The 21,333-nt window shown below is 40.3% G+C and overlaps 1 protein-coding gene across 2 annotated transcripts in view; it reads left to right on the forward strand.

Moving 5' to 3' along the window:
- Positions 1-5,480: 5,480 nt before the first annotated feature.
- Positions 5,481-21,333, forward strand: part of PLEKHG1 (pleckstrin homology and RhoGEF domain containing G1) — a gene marked incomplete at its 3' end in the record, with an annotated part of 49,504 nt that continues 33,651 nt past the window's right edge. For both annotated transcript variants that reach the window (XM_080615778.1, XM_080615779.1), the window contains exon 1: positions 5,481-6,016. In XM_080615778.1, coding sequence (XP_080471904.1) covers positions 5,600-6,016 — 417 coding nt within the window. In that variant the 5' untranslated portion in view covers positions 5,481-5,599. The remainder of the gene's footprint in view (positions 6,017-21,333) is intronic.

Below are 21,333 nucleotides of genomic sequence, written 5' to 3' on the forward strand. Positions count from 1 at the left end.
TAGGTTGTGAGTTGCTCGGAAAGGACTGAAAAAATAGAGAGGACTTGTTCGTCCTGGGTGCGAGGAGCCAGAGACATTCCTCAGTGGTGAGATACTGTCGCAGAGGATTTTCCCTTGCAATAATGTTCTTGTACATTAGCGTGCTTGGTTGTGATAGAGGCTATTCTGCTTTAAATATTGGGGGGGGGGGGGAAGGGGGGAGGGAAAACAGGGGGACAGAAATTTGACAGACAGAGGCACATTAATTGGTGACCTTTTCCCCCTCATTGTAAGATTTCTAATAAATGGGATTTTTGTTGCTCAAAGTTCAGTTAAAGTACTTGGCAGCATATTGTTTGTGACAGTTCAAACTAGAGATCTAATCCTGCAAATATTGTAGCTCTCTAACGTGATTTTGTTCATAGAGGCTGTTAGCTTTAGAAATGATATGCATTCATATGTAAAATTTAGTAATAAAACAATCTGCTGACCTTCACTTGGATGATATTCAGAGCAGAGGACATGGGGAGTGTATTTCAGATCATGTTGGGATTCTTGTAGCAAATGCATTTTAATCTTTCTCCTTTGGGCAGCTGAATAACGTTTGAATTTGATACTGAATGTAGAAACTGTTCTAAACAGTCTTGCTTAATTGTATCCACAGTATGAATGCTTTGTTTGAAATATGAAAATATCTCAAGGAAAATACAGGAAAGATTTCTTGTAGTCTCATTACTTTCATGTAGCTAAACTTCCAGAGGATGTGAAGCCTCTAATTTCTGGTAAGGCTGACTTTGTTGACTTGCTCATATGTTTTGTAGATAATATCTGAGGTGCTCCCTTCATGCCAGGACAAAGGCGACAACAATACTAATTAGGAATAGAAGCTGATTCGTGAGTTTTTAGACATGCAGTATGTCTTAAAATGTTATATGCAGTAAACAACTTGGAGAAATAGGCATCTATATTTAGATAGGGCTTGGGGATCTTTGTATTTAAATATAAAATTTACTTAAAGCACTTTATCTCTTATTGTATGATAATGTTCTAGAGTAGCCAAAGCTGCAGAGATAATGGAAGCTATTTATCATCACCATGAATGTAGTTACAGGAAGGAGGTATTAAAGAAAAGCAAGTGATAGAAGAAGCGTATGCATTTTTTGGTGAGAGCTTTTTTATGATTGCACAAAGAAAACAGGAGCCAAGATAGTTGCTTTGTGTGTGCCTTCAATGTTACAACTAATATTAGGTGCTTGTTGTGAAATGCGGGGGTTTTTTGCCCTTGCACCAGTGTGGAGTAAGGACGTGTTGGTATTCTTCCTGGGGAGCGCTCTGGAGTTGTGCCATGACAGTGTGTGTGTATGTGTGATGGGGAGCAGGAGCGAGCAGGGATGTTTGTAGGGGCTGGGGGGGAAAGGCTGACTGAATTCATGCAAAGGCACAAAAAAGAAACGACCTTGTTTGGGGAGCGTGTTTCCTTGTGAGTAGGGACAAGTAGTAATTATCCTCATTTCAGTGCTGAACTAACAAATAATGACTGTTATTCCTTAATTAAAGTATGCAAATTTAAGTTGATGTCTCCCCCCCCCTCCCCCAACTGAGTTAAATACCGTTATTCACAGCTCACAAAAGTTCTCAATGTTATTTTGGTTCATCACTGAAAAGGCTCAGTAAACAAAACAATGCTGAACAAAAAAAGCAGTGAACCAGGCCAGGCACGGGTCAAGGCATTCAAGACTTACTCAGAGTGTGTATGAGGCCTTGGGTGGCATGGTTTAGTGTGGGGTGTCCCTGCCCATGGCAGGGGGGTTGGAACTAGATAATCTCAAGGTCCTTTCCAACCCTAACTATTCTATGATTCTATGATTCTGCAAGGGTCTGGGGGTACCTACAGTTACACAAACTGTTTTGCAGCTTGAGTTTGGGTGATTGCACCTGCCTGCTGGTGGTACTGCTGCTGAAATTGGGGCTGGCGTGGAGGTGGCTTGTAAAGCAGTCCCACAGAATATGGGAGAAAAGAATTTCCTTTTCATAGTAAGTTTGTTTCAAAGGCAGCAGTTTCCAAGATGTTACAGGGTTCACAAAGGCATGGGGTCACTTATCATACACAGAGAGCGTCTTGGGGGAGGCTCTTTCTCCTCTCCCCTCACTGTCATTAATTCACTTGTGAATTTTACATCAGGCGCTTGGTACAGTCCTGAGGCACATGGTGTGAGAGTGAAGTTACTTTGCAGTAAAAATTCACCAGAGCTCTGAAAAGCCAAATGCAGACCCTGACTAGAGCAAAGGAGTACTAGAGCAAAGGATACGTGGCTGGGGCAATGAACTGGATTCAGCTGCTGCCTGTCCTGATGGACTTGTGACTGCAGATATCATCTGAAATACCCACCCTAAAACACAGCAGGTGTAATGCTGCCTAGTCTTAGAGGTGTTTGTGAAGATAACCTGTGCAGCCTTGGAAGATTCACAAATCCTGTGTTACTGGAAAGGGCTATAGGTTTGCAACAGCTACCTGTAGCTGAGGCAGATATTGAGGGCTAGGCAGAGCCAGGACTGGTCCCTAAGCCCTGACTTTCATGGACAGGGTGCAAAGTGTTGGTAGAGGACTCGCTAGCTGAGGAAAAAAAGCTGCTTCCTGGTTTTGTGCCACACTGACATCCCCTACCGTGTGCATCCTGCCTTTCTGCTGGGTTCATCAGCTGTGTTGATGCCTTGCAGCTGCTCTGCAGGAGCAATGGCTACCATCTGCGTGGACCCCCAAAAAATAAGTTTTGCTGGTAGCAGATGCAGTGGGTAAAATTTTAGCAAAAACTCTCCACAGAGAAGCCAAATGACTGATTTACATCTGATTGAAGAAGAAATAAGAATGAAGTAAAACGTAACTTTTGAGGCTAGCAATCAGTATGGAGCTTTGAGGACAAAAGACCAAGACTTCTTCAAGTAGCCATAGTTTGTTTGGTGTAGTCTACGTAGAAACATACAGGAATAGTCATTTGTATGAAAAAATGGGGGAACTTGAGTTAAACATGTTGCATGCAATTAATTAGCCATGCCTGGCAGGTGCCTGGGGTTCACCAAGGTCAGTGGGAATACAGCTGTTAAAGACCAAGCCCATTTTAACTATTACAACTAATCCTTATTGGTTTATTTAGTAAGCAATGACATTGCTATTAAACAAGAAAATAAGGGGTTTCATTTGTTCTATTTTTCTAAGACATGTAAAAATCTCCTGATGCTTCTGGCTACAAGTATGTCTTATGAAAAAAACTGCTTATAACATTTATTCTGACTCCAATTTAATTGACCTGAACTGTGATTTGTTTGGGTTTTGTATTAATGAACCTGGCAAAGTTTGTGAAGCAAATATTAAGTATTAATGCCTTCAGGTTATCTGAGAGGCAGACCGCACATCAGTAAAATGGGGAGAAAGGAGCATGGAATAATGGAATGTCACAGGAACTCTTTATTTCCCCCCTAAATGTGGCTAATCAGATTTTTTTTTGTCATGTAATTTTACTAAAATATCTTGGAGTGAGCTGGTGAAAGGGTATTCCTGTTATCTTGCTTATCCTGTGCATTTTTCAGGGGGGTTTACATCTGCACAGCAACATTGTGCTTTCTAACTGAACATGAAAAATGATCCAAAGCTGATAACAAAAATACATTCTTCCTTATCAAAAATGCATGCTTTCTTATCGCAAACGACAGAAAGGCAAACATCTTTGTCCGTACTCATTTAGAAACAAGAGAACTTCACTATGCTCTCCAGTTTTAAATATTTTCCTGATTTATTGCTTTATATTTTATTTTGGAGTTGTATATGATGTAGTTTTTTACAGGATGGTAAGAAAATATGCTTTTATACTGCAAAACCAGAAGAACCTGTCACAAAGGCTATACATTTTCAGACTTAAAGGTAAAACTAGGGTTACAGAGGTGCCAAATTAGATTTTTAATCTAATGGCCAATTTCTGACCCATGTAATGAGCAAATTACTTTCAGTGTAAATTCCATGTGTTACCTTGAGGGCAAAAAGCTAATACTATCATCATTGAAATAGCAGTATTAATTTCTAATGTACAAATAAAATCTTATGCGTTCAGCATAGTCAAGTAAATAAAACACTTTTTTTTGTTGTTTGTTTTGGATTTATTTTGAAAAATGAGAGCGTGGCTTTCTGCTTTGAATGAAATGTTCCCCCATCCTGACCAGCTGCAGCAGGAGCCAGGAGCCAGGAGGTTTCTGCTTGTGATTGCATAGCAAGTCTGCCTCAGGTTAAGAAGGGCCACCTTAAAGGTTGGGCGGGTTCAATTTGCAGCTTACTGGCTTTATGGTTTCTTTACTGAAACTGCTGTCTGGAGCTATAATTGCCAGTGTAACTTTTGAAAAATGAGGTTGTTGCTGGAGTAAAATAAGGACTAAGCTACCACTGTGTGGGTAGTTTCAGTGTTGCTTTTCTTCCTAAATTGTGCCAAGTTTCCCTTTTTCAGGGGACAGACATTTTTAAATTGAGTTGTTTGAGGCAAGATGTTTAGGGTGGACTGTTCTTACTGACATGAGACCTTGAAGTATTGAATTTACCTGCAGCTGCTTTTGCACCTTCTCGTGGTGCATCACACACAACTTGGCCAGAAAGAAACCTGCATTGCATCATGGACAGCGTCCTGTAGGGCATTTTGGCAATGAAAAAGAAGTAGAATTGAAATGCCGACAGGAAGATAGACATCTTATGTTGGTGTTGCACTGATCTGACAAACAACTTTGGGTCAGTTCAGCAGGGGGTAATTTTCTGACTAAAGCTGAACAGTTTTAGAATGACTTATTTTCCCAGTAGAAAATACTGGCAGCACTCCTTCCTGCGGGAACTCTTTTATTTTTTTTTTTTAATTATTTTATTTTTACCTTTTTTTTTTTTTTTTCAGAAACTACATTATTTTTATGGGGAAATCATTCCAGTTCTAGTGTTCTCTACAAGCCACAGTGCTGGTAATTGGTAATTGCTTTTAGGTTTTGTTTAACTGTCATCCTTACAGTATTAAAAATGAAAGACACTGTCTGGAATCACTGTTAGATTCCAGAGTTTTCCAAAGCCTCCAAACCAGGGTTAATGCTTAGTTTGGAAATAGCAGGGACTGCTTCTGACAGATGTTTTTTTCTTAGCCTTAGGGAAAAATCTTTGAGTCTTAGTTCTCTCCTATGCTGGGCCTGAGCAGTGCATGTACCAGCACCAAACCCAGCACGCTGGCACAAGAAGGACATGTCAGAGACATACATGTGAGCTGGACACATGCAGTGCCTGTATTGTAGCCCCCAGTGGGGGATCCCCACCACCTAAAAAGCATTAGAGCCACAGTGACCCCAAAATTGCATTATTCTGGTTGCCTTTAAGTTAAAATAAGGTTGTGGCAGTTTTCACTGAAAAAGCTTTAGAAGTATCTGTTGTCAACTTTCCTGTTATGTGGGGCAGCAGCAGTAAACCCCATCTTCTCTTTATGTTTCAGATGACTTCCACTTACCTCTTGATGATTTACCAGCTGTGACAGAAGCCCTTGATGCCAAGACAAAAGGGGAAGATTTGCACAAGGAGAACAGACCTTTCCGCTACTGTGAAAAAAAAACCATGGATCTGTCAGACAGTGACCGTCCTGTCAGCTTTAGTTCCACTTCCTCCTCTGCTTCCTCCAGGGACAGCCACTGCTCCTTTGGAAGCAGAATGACCTTGGTTTCAAACAGCCACTTGGGCTTGTTCAACCAGGATAAAGAAGCAGGTGCCATCAAGCTAGAACTGGTCCCAGCCAGGCGATTTTCCAGCAACAAACCACGCAAAAACTCTGCGGAGCAAGAGGATCCTGAGGAAGGCCTTGAAAAAAGGCTAAGCATGCCAAGGAAAGCAGAACCAAAAGGAGCAAGCAAAAACTGTGCAATGTCCCTGGTCACAGAGCCCACCAGTCCCAAGCTCCTCTATGTAGACAGAGTTGTCCAGGAGATTCTGGAGACGGAAAGAATGTATGTGCAAGATCTAAAAAGCATTGTCAAGGTAAGAGTCTTGGTTAGGATAATGTTAAATGTTCCAGAATGCTATTTTTCACATTCTTTGATTTCACAGCTGGAAAGATGGACCTGAAAATGGAATTGGCACCTGCTGGTCTTTATGAATTAGTGTAACATTGTTCTTGTGTGTTTCTAGTTTTTAATTGGTTAGATATATATAAGCTGTTACTATGTGTTCATGAATACCAAAATAAAAACCCCAACCGTCCTACAGTTGACAGCAGCAGTGAGCAGAGTGTTAAACTCTTTGCAATAACATTTATTTACAAACAAACAACAAAAAAGTACACTGTTCTCTTTCCTAGAATGCATAGCAAGAAGCAAACAGCAGACATCATGTTTGCCCATTTCATAGAGTCATAGAATCATAGAATAGTTAGGGTTGGAATGAACCTTAAGATCATCTAGTTCCAATGCCCCTGCCATGGGCAGGGACACCCCACACTAAACCATGTCACCCAAGGCCTCGTCCAACCTGGCCTTGAACACCGCCAAGGATGGAGCATTCACAACCTCCCTGGGCAACCCATTCCAGTGCCTCACCACCCTAACAGTAAATTTAAAGCATTCAAATGCTTTGTTTGAAGGGTCTCACTCTATTGATTCTTTCCCTCCCTTCCACCCCAAATCCTAGCTTTGCAAGTTTTTTCCTGCCTTTTTCTCCCTCCCTTTCATGCAGCTCACAGCTGCTGCCTGTTAGCTCGATGCCCTTGGCATGCAGTATTGAATATGGCATGCAAACACTATTGCATGTTATATGAAGGAATTATGTTTTCTTTATTAATATCACCAATTCAGAATTAGTATTAAATGTGTGTAGCATTTATTAGCAGCAATGAGATTTTAGTCCGATCTCCAGCCTAACAGTATTTTCCATTTCTTCTTTCTAGTACAGGGAAAAATATGGATGAATCCTTCTGTGGGTTGCTCTTCTTATTCCATGCACTTGCAACTGTGCCATCAGTGTCATGTTCTTTTGTGTTTTTGAAGATGACAATTAAGTCCCTTGTCTGTTGTTTGTGTCTATGTACTTAAAGGAAGTCTATGTACAAAGGAAGGATTTCTTTGAAGGCACAAGTTTAATGTGCTGCTTATAGAATGTATACCTTTAGGTAGCTGTATGAAGTTGCCTGCAAAAGAAAATATAAGTCAGCTGGAGACAATCTATCCACCTGCATTTCCAACCTGCCTGGTCCCCCAAACAATAAGCATAGAAGAAGCGCTCAGGCTTTGATAACAAAAATGCATGTTGTGATGAAACATGAGCATCCCCCACCCCTCCCCCACCCCCCCCCAACTTCTCAAAAAGAAGGCTTTTTCTGCAAGACTTCATTGGTTTCTATAGCTGATGCTGTTTCACTACATTCCACTGTTGCCTAAGTTTCATTCTGGAGTGTTTAAGGTTGTAATATACTACAGAAGCAAGCCAGCTTCTGAGCATAGTCACTGCTCACTAGGCATGACCTCCACTGTTTTAGAAATTTTAGCCCTCACTCATCCTGCTACACTGCAAACTGAACAACTTGAGAACCTGGAAACTATTATTAATACCTAGAAACAGATTTTCCGTTTACAATGAGGAAGGCCAATAAATGCTTACTAGAAATAACTTAGGCATCACTACAGTACTTGTAGATTAAATGAGGCAAATGCACTTGAAGTTATGAAAGAACTGGAGGAATTTACTTGTGAAATGCTCAAGCGTATTTCATGCAGCAACTAGTAAATAGTGAATCTTGAAAGCTTTGTGTGGCACTAGGCAGCCTATTTGAGAGATGGAGTGGTTGACAGTGGGGCTTTTCTTAGGTAGGTATTGAGGATCCAAGGGCTTCAAAGGAGCTCCTTCCCAGATGGTTGAGGACAATGAGGAACCAGCTACTTCAGCCTGTGTAGTATGTTTTTTGCTTGGCTTCAGGGAAGGGAGGTGTGACTGGAAGCACATTAGGGAGGAGCCCATTTTATATGTTTCTCAGGATTGTTTTTTCTACAAGTTACCTTAGCAATACTGCAGTGATTTACCTAACCCAGAGTGGGGGTTATGAGAAGAATGGAAAGACTCCACACACATCTGTAGCAGTGCTGTAGCCTTATGGGATTTGATTATCTGGGCCTCTATGACTTGAGGCAGTTTAGTTTGGCAGCCAGAAGACTGGGGCTGAGCCAAATTAAGATGAAGGGAAGCAGCTTGATCTGTCTTATTTTCCAGATAAACATGGGTCAGATTTTGGCAGCTAGTTAGGAAATCGGATGAGAATGGGAAAAGGAGAACTGGGGAAAGGTCAAAGGACAACTGCTGCCCCAGAAGTGTGTGGGAACTGAGGAGATACATGAAGAAGAGAACTGGTGAAGGAAAGCATAAGCAAATGAACCAGAGAGAGAAAATAATTAGAGGGAAAACAATATGAGGAAATGAGAGAAAACCCAGGAAGCGGAAAGTTAAAGGGAGTACAAAATTGGTTGGAACTGGAGCTCTCTAGTGAGTTTTGCATTTGACTGCAATACAGTAGCTTATGTACAGAGACTAAAAATAGTAGAGAGGTGGGGTTTTTTTTTGTTTGGGGAGGGTTTTTTTTTTGGTGGAGGGAGTGAGGAAGGAAGAAAACAAAACTACCCAGGTGCAAAGCGCTAAAAGCTAAAGAGACATCATAAGAACAAAAAGGGAGAAATTAATAGGTACTATTTTAATCACTCTCTAACCCCAACTGAGAACTGTCAGTACAGATCTAGTCTATGGGGCTTTTTTCCCCTGGTAGTGGAGATTTCCTGATGCTGCCTTCTCTGTAGACAACAGAAACATACTTAGAACGTGTTCTCATTGTTTCTAGCACTTTAAAACAGGTTCTAGAGCTTCAGCTGAAAGGCTGTCAAAACTCATGTTCATAAATCCACTCTAAATTTCCAGTGTAAAGTAAAGCATGTTTGTCTGTGATGCACAGTCATGTGTTCTTGGTTTGGGTTTTCTTTTTGGTTTTGTGGGTTTGCTTTTTGTGGTTTTTTTTTTGGTTTTGGGTGGGGTTTTTTTGTTTTGGTTTTGTTTGTTTGTTTGTTTTTAATTTATTTTAATATATGCACACTCTTTCCCATCATCCAGATCATTAACGAATAAACCGAGACTGGACCCAGTATAATCCCTGTGGTATGCCACTAGATACTTGCCTCCAACTAGATTTTGTGTCTTTGATCACCACCCTCAGGACTTATCTGTTCAGCCAGTTTTCAGTCAACCTCACTGTCTACTTATCCAAGCCATACTTCATCAGTTTGTATGTAACGATCTTATGGGAGACAAAAGCCTTGCTAAAGTCAAGGTAGACAATATCCACTGGTCTCTACTCATCTGCCAAGCCAGTCATTTTATTGTAGAAGGTTATCATGTTGTAAACTTCCCCTTGGTGAATCCATACTCACTATTCTTGATTACCTGCTTGTCCATTGTGTGCCTGGGGCTGGTTTCCAGAATTAGCTGTAGACAAATGTAAAGAACATACGCAGCTGTACACAAATGACCTAGTAACATGAATGGTGTGAAACTGAATGCAGTATCCTGGTACTATTCATCTTATCCAAAGGCAGCTCATTAAGAGTCAGCCTAGCATAGTACAGTGTTGGACAGTGTCCTTTCAGCCTGCTATCCTTAGAACATGTAGAGTTATGCTTGGCATAAAGGACTATGGTGTAAATGGGGGAAACAGAATTTCACCATTTTTTTTATGCCTTTATTGACCTAATGCTGTTGGGACATTAATAAGTAAATAAAAAACTAAAAAGGCATAACTTATAATGCCTTGACTATCTGGGTGGTCTTTGATCTTAACAGTGCCAAGTTGGTAGAAAGAGGTAGAAATCAGCTTCTGGGATACGGTTTATATGATCTTTAGGTGATACTGGAGACCTGCTGAGTTTCTTCAGCTTTCTTTTTAACTGCTGATAAGAAGTATTTAATGGGCTCAGGGTGGGTGAGAGGAGGCTGTACAGGCGATATTTGGCTCCCTTTGCCTGAGGTTAAGCTTTAAAAACAACTGCTTTTCTAGCCAGTACAGCCACTTTTTCTGTGACCTGGAAGAACAGTTGAATTATGAATGTTTTGAGGCATGCTGTTGTGATTCTTGCTCAGGCAAGCATTGTAACAAAGATAGAGCAAACTTTTCCATTGTTTGGCATGTTTTATCAGATGATCTGTAAAGCATAATTAAAAATTTGAATTAGTACAGCTTGAAGCGTGTTTTGGGCAAGTTTGTGATGAGAAATCGGATACCCTGCTTCCTGCTTGTGTCATACTGACAGGTGTACTGGCCAGGGCAGAACCTGCAGACCTTCTCCTCTTCAGGAGCTAGCCTGGCTTTTTCAAGTAGTAATTTAGTTAGAATAAGCATGAACTTCAATTAGAGTCACTTGCTGAAATAGCATTTTGGTTTTTTTCTATGAGTTTATAATAAAAATATGTTTTGATATTGTGATTCATAGCAGTCAGAAACCCTTATTTGTAAATCGTACAAATGCTTGTAAATGTAGAAAAAGACATCCACATTTGTGTTTCAGCTTTGCAAAATGAAGGAATAATGCAAATGCACTGTTATAGTGCATGCATCTCTCATGTTGCATTACACAGACTCTCATAGTGGTATTAGCCCATTGAGAACATCTAGATCACTGCATGAATCTCAGTCATTTGATATAAGAACTCCTATCAGTAAAATAATACCAGTGAAAAGTCATGGGCATATATAAAGTAACTAGAGGGAAGTGAAGCATGTGTTGTCGGTGTATTTCACAAATATTTGATGTAAACAGAGGCTGAACTTCAGGAATCTTGGACTCCAAGATTCTGGATGACTTGTTTTACATGAATGAGTTCCTTTACCCTTTCACTTCAAATGTGACATTTCTTTAAACCACCCCTACTGGGCTAGTTGAAGTGTCTGTCCTATCTCATCTCTAGAACTTTTGCCCCTAGCCTTCTCTTTTTATATTTAGGGCTTCTCATTCAAGCCTTTTTACTCAGAAAGTTCCATTCTCCTCTGCTCAATCTTGTGCCTACGGTCTTCCTGCCCATCCTAAGTCTTCTCTCAGTAAATCCCATCCTCATCCCCTGTCAGTCCATATTGTCTTATTTCCTCACTTTTTAGTTTTTCTCATGTTCTTTGTCTCTGTTGACTCCAGATCTCTTTCCATAGTTCTCTTGTGAGTCTGACATTTTCATTGCCATTCATAACCTTTTTGGCTTCTTAAGTTGTGCTAACATTCAGTCTCCATCTTCTGGTGTCCACCAACCTTTGTTCCTGCTTTTTCCTTCCCATCTTTCTGTAGGATTCCTTTGTGTCTCCTCTGCCTACTGCACAGCCTACTTCTTCATACTGTGTAAGGTCTGCAGAGGATCACTAAGACTCAGGAGCTATCTTTTCCCTGCTCTTGCTCCAAGAGAGCAGATCTTAACCACTGTAATTGGTAGCATCTGAGAATGACAATTGTGGTTAAAGACCTTTTGAAACGTGACCTGAACATCCAAGGGACCATTGCTAAAAGTTGCTGTTGGGGATATGTGTATTTGAGGAGTTTCTTCTCCCCGATATGGTCAAATATGGGGACACTTGCACAAAAGCAGCAAAAGATGTCTTCTCAGAAACAAAGTCTCCATTATGTTCCTATCTGCTACTGCTCCTACTGGAGGGTATGGTTCCCGTCCCTGCTAGTCAGCCTGGGAGTGCTTCTCTTCTTGAGGAGAAAAAGTCACTAAAATTTGTCAACACAAGTGAAAAAGGGCATCCTTTCTCAAAAAAGCCTGGGGGAATGCTTTTGTTGAAATCTTCTAAAACAACTCAGCAGGAAGGCAGGCTTCTGGAATGGAAAGCTTCATCTAAGGTGAGCATGTCTGTCCTGTCGAAGTTACATACTCCTTGTGGGGGTGGGGGAAGCCTTGTAAGGGGAAATATTGGACCTAGATACGTCTTGTGACACCAGTGATTAAGGGAAGCCCTTTTAAGAGGAAATCAGTATCGGAATTTTATTGTTCCCGGTTTCCTGCCTTCTGGTGTTGCGGTTAGAGGATGTCTCTGTCTGTTTTAGGCTATTAATTAAAAAGACAGTTCTGAAGACTGCAGTGTGTGTGCGTTGTCAGTACTTGTGATATGTTAGTAAAAGCATAGCTGTTTGTGCATTGGGTTGCTGGATAGCATAACTCTTAGAGAAAGTTAATTCCTCACAGATTCATAAGATGGGAATCGCAATATACGTAAGGCATCCCATAATGTTTGTTCCCACATTATCCTTAATTTCTGTTTTCAACCTCTTTTTCTATGGCTGCTAGCCTACATGCCTGAGGAAGGTACCATTACATTGCTAATGTAAATTACAAGTGAATAGGTTATTCTGCAAGAGTACCTCTGTTCCACAGTACAGAATTCTGGCACCCACCAAAAAGAAATTGTTTAATTAGTAGAGCTGCTCTTTTTGAGTATTTTGTAGATAAGAAACTTTACAATGTGCTTCAATGGAAAGTTTATTGAATGTGACTGAGAAGTTAACTGTGACGTATGAGGATGTACCAGTCCCTCTTGTAAAAGCATCCTGGATTTTATGGCACTGCTGTAATCGTCAGTCTGTAATGATGGCATTCTTCTGAGGTTTCTCATCACTTTTATTTCACTTAGTATAGGAGAAGTGATGTGTGGTCTCATAATTAATATTTTTCTTCAGTGCATTAAGGCCAGAAGTTAGTGTACTGTATCAGTGACTTTAAAGCTGTGGAGCAATACCTCAGCTTCATGTACAGGCACTGCAGTTTTGCAAGTCTAGTCTGTGTGACAAAGACTGCTGACATACTTAATTTATTTGTCTTGAATTTCCAGCACAAAAGAGAGAATGCAGGTGATAGATGCATGATTTTTAGGCACTTTGCGTTTAGTTTTCTCATTAAAAGTGTGATGATTTAGAAACAGGCCCTCTCTGGGGCCAGCCGCAGAGGCTGTGATACAGACAGAAAAGGCATTCAGTTCAGATTTAAAGGAAAATAGTGATATTCAGAGTGAGGTTCATTCTTTCTTCAAAATTTTTCTTGCTATGATTTTAAATAACATTTAACAATAGATTAGCACAGATGTTACTCTTTCTGAATAGGGATTGATCCTTATAGAAAATTTGAATGAGCAATTTAAATTACCTGCAAAACAAATATTATGGTTTTGCTATATATATACTATATATATTAAAGGTGTATATATATAGTTATATAAAGTATTTGTTATACTTTTTAGCTGATGAACTTTCTCACTGCTTGTTTTTTCACCCATGAATGAAGAGCTGTGTCAAATTGTGATTGACCTCCTTAGGCATATGATAGCTAAAACAAAGTTGTGCTTGAGTATCTCAGGACATACCGAAGAGGCCTTCTTGAAGACTGTGAAGTTTAAATAGAGTTACAGCAGTATAAATTGGAGCGGGAAAATGTTGCACTTGGAGAACCCATAATATATTTGCAAGTAGCTGTACTGGAGAACGTCAGTGTTTTGTTTAGTTTCTGGAGTTGCTGTTTGAAAATCAGGACTATAATCTGCAGCGAAGACTGTTGAGAGGTGAGGTATGTAGGAACACCAGTAGGTATGTTACCAAACAGGTGTAAACAGCTGTTCTGGCTACCCATAAATAAATACCTAAAGTCAATCAGACTTCTTTCTTCTGATGCAGTAGCACTACTCAGTTTTCCCTTCAGACTTCTTTCTTCCTGGATGTGAGCCATATGAAACATCCTACAGCATCCTAAAGTGGTGGAAGTATACGCAAGCTCTTGTTTCTGTTTGTGCTCTAAATAGTTTTAGATGATGTTGTTTCTGAAACTCTATGATCTTAAACAAAAATATTTTGCCTGCTATGTAAGCTTTAAGCTTCTGATCATAAGTACTCTTCAATGAAACCAAAACAAAAGCAGAAACAAAATGCAAACCTTGTTTTTCTGAGCACATGAGAAGGATTCTGGGCTTTGAAAGAAAGATGTTTTGCATCTGTATAGTAGGGGAATACATTGTGTTATGAACAACCAGAAGTAGCCTAACTAACTACGTATGTGGTGAAAGGAAACTGATTATGTTATGGCATGAGCAGGGAGTTGTTTGTAAACTAACCTCACAGGAAATGCGCAAAGCTAGGGTTAAATATAGTGACGTGTGTTTTTTCTTATCTGCATGACCACTACGGTCATATTTCTGCTGGTAACATTCATAAATTTCTTTCATTCAGCACATTTCGAAATAGTTGAAAGACATGGAATAAAATGTCATCATTGCCTTGTGTTTCTTTCACCTGTACTTTGCATCCAGTTCTTAGCTTACAGCTAGATTGTAGGAACCTGTTGGGGCAGGGACTGTCTTTGTTAGGCAACTAAAGAGCTTCACCCTATGGCTGGGACTGCAGACATTAAGACAGCACAAATATATAGCCATGACTTTGTGTGTGTTTTAAGGTCAGCTCTCTCTTTGGACAGCACAAAAGGGTGAGTTATACTGCAGTGATAAATAGGCTGTCTATAAATGTACAGTGAGCTTTTTTCAAGCTCTGGGTGGGAAAGAAACATCAGGGAGAGCTGCTGCTTTTAGAGGGAGCTCCAAAATTGCTGAAAAGACCAGCTGCCACTGCTTTTCTCCTCCCTTTTCTTGCAGCAGAGTATAAATCATTCAACTGTGTTGTTTACAGCCTCTACCCACTTTCTAAATATGAATGAACATAGATAAAAGGGTGAAAGTTAATCTTCTGTTCCAGAAAACTTTATTCTTTTGAGAAGAGGGAGGCAAGGGGAAGATGTAGTTAGGTACAGAGTGTACCATTGAAGAGCACTGGTGGTGAGCGAGGGCTCCAGGAATGAAACTTTGCTCCCATGGCTGTACTGAAGCTGGAGAGGCAGGTTTTGTCTCTGGTTAATGAGGATGTATAGAGCCCTTTTGGAGTTCAGAAAGTAACAAAGTTCACGTCTGGTCTCTGGCTTGCTTTTAGTCACTGGCAGCAAATGAGGAGCTCTACAGGGCAGGCCAGCAGCTCAGGGAAAGCAGCAAGTTTTTAGAGGGTGAACAGCAAAACTGAGGGGAATAGGTCTGAAGACTGAGAGGCAGGAGAGAGGAAATTTTTGCTGCGAATTTTTTGTAAAAATTTAAATGTTTTAAGATGATGATACATTTATTTGTATATTAATTTATTTATTTTCAGAATTATTAGGATTTCTGCAAAGAAAATTAAAAATTCGGAGGTTATAATCTTAAAGCCAAACAAATTTCTGCATTTCCAGTCAGACCACTGTTTCTGAAATTTTGTTTGCTTATTATGACCATTTCCATTTTTGTCCCTGGAAATATTCAACCATTATAAAATTTATTGTATCATTGTTATTAAATATTGCTTGTCAGTTTACAGTGTTCTTTTAGTACTCCCTGACCTTTATACCTGAAGGCTTTACAAACCACATAGCAATCTCTCTCTTTTTCCGCTCTCACCACTCCCACGAATTAAGGTGTGGAGGTAGCTGCTATTTTTTGTGGTTTCATGAGAAGACCGTTTTGCAAACAAGACACTTCTAAAAAGTTTTTACTTGCAAAACACCCACTACTATGAGCTGCCATTTCATTGTTTTTTGTATATGAATAATAAAAGTCATCCATAAGTCTCTGGGAATCATGTGGTTAATAAGGTTAACATAAATGTGGGTTTAGGATGTGTGCAGATTTTCTCCATTATGCTGGCTTTGCATTACTATTCTTTGGAAAACAGACCTTCAGTTTCCCTTCTTGTGTTCTAATTGTCTTCTGGGATGTCTCATTTAACTTGTAAGCATATCAAGATATCCTTTAAAAAATGTTAACATTCATTTACTTTACAAATGGGGAGAGTTTATTTAACAGGGCAAGGGTCTACAGTGCAAGACTCAGGTTCCTTTCCTGGCTGATTCACAAATTCAGAAGTTAAATGGACCTTAATAGTCCTCTGTGCTTTGTTTAACTGTGATTCCTTAAGGTTATAATCAGATCAACTGAGCTGTGTTATGAGAACTAATTTATAGATGTTCTGATGAATTTTGAGATTATTTTCTTTTTAATTTATAATAATTAAACATTTTATGATGGTACTTTTTAAAAAAGCTTGAGGTTATTGAATGATAATGATAGTTGATACCAACGATGATAATTGAGATCAATAATGTCAAGCGTCAGTTGCAGGTTTAGATTTAGAAATCTTTAGAGCACTTGCTTCATCTGCCTAGCAACTTCAAACTATTTGACATCCCAGTTACTGTTTAATGTTTTCATTTGGCTGTCCTCATCACTATAGTTCTTCTTCTGTTTCCTCTTAACTTTAGGAAGTCTGTTAGATGGGGGCCTCACATAGCTCTTTAATGAAATGTCAGTAAAGTACTGATAGCATTTGTTACCATCCCATGATCTCCATCTGCTATCTGAACTTGTCTCTTACCGCATCTCTGAGGAGCCATTCTGAGTGCCAGTTTCTGGGAAAAGTCCCTGTAGCTGTGATTTAGCAGTGGGTGCTGGCTGATACCTAAAGATAGTGGGAGGTGGTTTTAATCAGTGGGTTACAACTTTGATAAGTTATTGCGCTGAAGTGTCTAAGTGGGGTTACATGTGAGTTTCTATTCCCAGTGATTTATTCATATCTTTATGATGTCTTTACATGTCTTTACAGATGATGGACAATTTAGGTGACTTGTCTGTGTACAATCCATGAATCCCAGTTTCAGCTTATGAGTGCTTTTAGTGCATCTGTATCAAATTTCAGTTTGATTTAGTTGACAGCCTGCCTTCCATGGTGTCTTTTGAAGGTGGAAAATTTTAGCAGTTGAGCAGGGAAATAGTCTTGAACTTTGATTGTGTTTCATTAGAGCAAAAATTCACTTCAACAAAGAAGGCAAAAATTCATGGAAGCAGTCCATCCAAGCAGGCCTGAACACTGGATCAGGCGCTGGCAGGCTTTGGCCTTCCAGAAAGACTCAGTGTTCCTTCTAAAATGGCTTATGGAACAAAGACAACACAAGAAGAAAGCAAACAATTTCTTGGGGCAAAAGAAAAGGACATAAACCCCTTTGGACAGTTGGAGTAACCATTGCAGGACATGTGCCTCCTTCCACTCCAGTCCTAGGAGGAAGCTGTGGAGGCAGTGCTGGAAGCTGACATGGGCATCCTCCCACATTGGGGCAGGGGTGAGAGGGCAAGCAGGGCTTGCTTTAGAGGTTCAGGCTCTAAAGTAGTGAGGGGAAACCCACAGCTGCAAAAAGCTACGTTGCTATCTCCCAGCCATGCATATGGAAGACCCAGAGAGTTTGCAGGACCTCTCCCTGACAAAGTTTTCCAGGGCAAATGCTTCAGTTCAGTTCCTGGGAGTAGCTATGCTCTAACAGCTTGAATTTCTGTCACAGGACCTCCTGACTGTTATGTTGCTGACATTGATGTGCCCTAGAAATTTCTGACTCTGTATACAACCCCACTTGTGCTCATGACTACATGGGCACAACTATTCAAAGGCATCTTAAACCAAACAAAGTGTGTGTTTTAGAGGTGCAAGGCATAGTGTTAGGACTCAGGAATTCCTCACTGCTAATTTTGGCTGACACATACTCCCCTTGTGGCTTTCCATGCATGTGGATGAAACCAAGGAGGCATACTAGGAGTCACTGCTACACGTACTTAGTATCTGCAAATGTGGCAGTGTTTTAATATCTCTCATATAGGTGAGGAAGTCACATTGATTGACAAAAATCTGTCACTCAGAAATAGCTACATGGGAAAAAATATTTTTCTTCCCCTTCTCTTCTGTAGGTAAAACTTAAGTTGATACTTTTAACTCATTTGCAGATCCCTTAACAGTGGAAAGCATGCGGAGAAGTCTCATCACTACCTTACTCTCTGCAATGTTAAACAGTGGAAAGAAAACTTCAAACATGCTTCTCTATTTTTAGTCTTTCTTCATACCATGGTCTCACAAGTGCTCTCGCCATCAATCTTTGCCCTTTCTACATGCAGTCAGTGGAGTATCATCTTACTGTGTCACAACACCCGCTTTATTGCTGTTACCCATAGGCTGTGTGTGAGCCAACTGCATGTGTAAATTGGGTTCTGAGGAAGCTGGTTTTAAGCACATGTGAGTGTAGTATGGCTTCCGCCACCCGGGGCTTGGGGAGAGGACTGACACCAGCGAGGTGGCCTCTTGCCGGTTCAGAGACTCTGCTCTTTGCACAGACGTTGTAAAGAAGTCAATCACCACATGTAGTAGCAGGATTACTTTGGCCATTCCCATTTGGAAGCTTGCTGGCTGTCAGTGGTGGGAGGTATTCTCTGTGCCCTTCTCTCTTGATGGCAGGGTCAGCGCTCTGCAAACGTATAGGTGGGTGAGTGCTTTGGAGCCCACCTGAGAGGCCCAACATTTCCCAAAAGGGCAGAGCTTTGCTACCACTGACAAGTGGCAGTCTTATGGTCAAGGTACTGAGGGACATAAAGTGACTGGAAAAGAGGGGTAGGAAGTGCATGGAACCCAAGAGCTTTCTGCTTTTGCTGAAGGGAGCAGAGGAGGCCACATCTCAAAGTCTGGTTGTCCTTAGAAAGACCCTGGCTTTGGTTGTCAGTTGGTGGCAAGGTTGTGCTGTGTGGTGCATATAGCCCCAGACAGGTGCTGATCTTTTGGACCTGTCCATCCCTTGGCTGATGTGAGGATTTTCCAGCTTCAGATGTCTTTAAAAAACCACCACCAAATACTGCTCCCAATCTCCCCCTCCCCATATTCCACTAAAAGTAGGAAGTGGAAAGACATGCTTGCAGAAATTTCCTTCTTCAGTTAAGGTTCTGTTTTCACAGGTGGAGAAGCTGTGTGGTGGCCATTGTAAGCATTTTTTGAGGTTTGATTTACTGGCATCATTAATTTTTGACATCTGTAGCACAAATAAATTATGGTTCTGAGTTTTTGTGGCACTCAAACTACAGTTAAAAATATGCTTGTTAGTTAAATATAAGTATTTAGCTGTATTAGCCTATTGTATGACAATGTGACTGTTACTTACAGCCTGTGCTAGTGGTTGTTTAGCTCACATGGGAACTGGAGATAACTGCAAATTCCTACCATCATGGCAAAGAGTTTTTGTCAATGCTCTCTGAATCCATATAGGTAAGATACTGAAACAGAGCTGCTGCCACTTCTGCTTCTCCTACGAGGAAGTGTCAGAAGTGAGAGGTTAAGGACACCAATTACCTTGACAGGCATGGATTTCTGCCTGCCACATGGGAATGTGCCAGGCTGTCTCTGGAGGGCTGAAAATGGCATGCGCTTTGACATGAGATGGGAGGTGGGGAATGGTTTCAAGAGCAATTGGCCAAGCATTTTCACTCTCAGAGGGAAAGGATGGTTTCAGTCAAAATGAGGCTGCCCATAGATATGCGACTAGGTTTGACTGCTTACAGAGACTGATGAGGAAGGATATGGGAGAGACATAGGGGGAGGAAAGCAGTCAGAAATTGTTAAGTTTAAATCTAGCTGCACAAAATGTTTTGCTACGGGTGTCTCCAAGTAAGCCACTGTGCAGGTTACAGGAGATGCGCACCAACATAGTGGGCTTGTCTTCTTCCACCACAGAGGGTGATAATAACAAAAACAATTATATATTTTAAGGAGAAGACCTGACAGAAAGTTTTGATATGGGAAGGAGATGTTGGGTTTACAACTGCAGCTTTGCTTTGCAGGCTATAGCAGTTCTTTAAATAATTTAAAAGAGCTGCAGTGAGCTGCTCTGACCAGAATTCAGCGTCCTTGACCACCTGTTATGGATAGTATGCTATTTTTTGACCGACAAGGCATTTAGAGTATGTTGCTGTACATGCCGGATAAATTAATAAATAAATAATAAGAAAAAAGAATAACGAAAACAAAATGGGCAAGAGGAGAATTGGTACATAATTATCTATGTAACTGGCAGAATTAGCAATGCATAGCATGTTATAGAGGTTACTCTGTCATACAGCTGTTGCCCAGCCTCCTCTTTGGTTACAAATGTGTAGATAGTTTGACCAGCATGGCTCTAGCTAGCAGGCTACAAACAGGATCCAGTTTGTGGCATGTTTTTCTTCTGGCCTGCTGCATTTTCTCAAAGTGGTATGGAAGTAGTGTTTAGGTGGCCAAGGCTGCTGAAACGTCTGATCTGAGCCACATGCATCTGTGCTGGGTAGAGAGGAGTCAGGCAAAAAAAATGCCCAAGTGTATAGTATAGCATCTAGGAGTAAACCCTGCCACACTAGTAACACAGATTTAAGGACTATCAGAAAACTGAGAGTCTGAGTGATGCTATGGCACTGCTTGGTTTAGATCCTGACTGATTTAATATTATATATTCCTTCTCAGGCTGCAACACTGGAAGTCCTATGAGTTTTGTTAAGTAACTGATTTTTAGCATGTTTTGGTCAGATACTAAGTTTTCCTACGTAAGTTCTTGAGCCAAAGAGTGTGTTGCTGAAGTCCAGAGACATACAGCAGCTTTACTTTCTCCTGCAGCCTGTGTTTAGGCATTGGAAAGCTAAGCTTCCTGGTGGGTAGAATCCTTCTTTTTTTAATTCTTTCTTTTTTCTTTTGTTATCAATATTTAATCAGATTTTCAATGTCTTGTGTGCCTGTCTCTTGGTAAAGGTGTATCTGTGCAACAGCACTGCTTTTTTCAACTATTTTGTTTGCTTTGGCGATATCCATATATGTACAGTCCTGCCTTATATACTTCTCTAGTATATAAGTTACTTGAAGGGCAGGGTAAAAATTTGTTTTACAAGGCAGTGTGGCTTTTACCCATATTTTTAGCATTACCATGTTAACATTACCATTACTCATTTTAATGTGTACTTTTAGCATTGCCACATTAATAGCTGACTTACTGTTTATTATTGTTCAGCTTGTAGTCTATTATTAAAGGTAAATGTGTGCTTTTTTCAAAGGAAAACCTGCGTGTCTGGGTGAAATGTCCCACTAATTTGTGTTTAGTTTCTAAAGTTTGGTCATGGAAAACTTTAGTTTAATTGATATTTGAAAATGTTTTTCTTCATTTTGTCTTTTTCTCAAAAGTTTTCTCTCATTTCAAATCAATACGATTATTTTTTTAGCCTCTGAGGTTAGTGTTGTCATAATTTTGTTCCTCTAGAGATCTTTCTTGTGTAATTATGAAGGAGGAGACAGTAGTCAGGACATGTAGCTTCTAATAGACATTTCTTCTTTATAGATTCAGTGTGATGAAAGACAAATGTGGTGAACATCAAACCCAGCAAGGAAGGCAGGGGAGTCTGGCAAGAC

This window comes from Psittacula echo (genome assembly GCF_963264785.1).
Source record: "Psittacula echo genome assembly, chromosome: 4".
Classification (NCBI taxonomy): Eukaryota; Metazoa; Chordata; class Aves; order Psittaciformes; family Psittacidae; genus Psittacula; species Psittacula echo.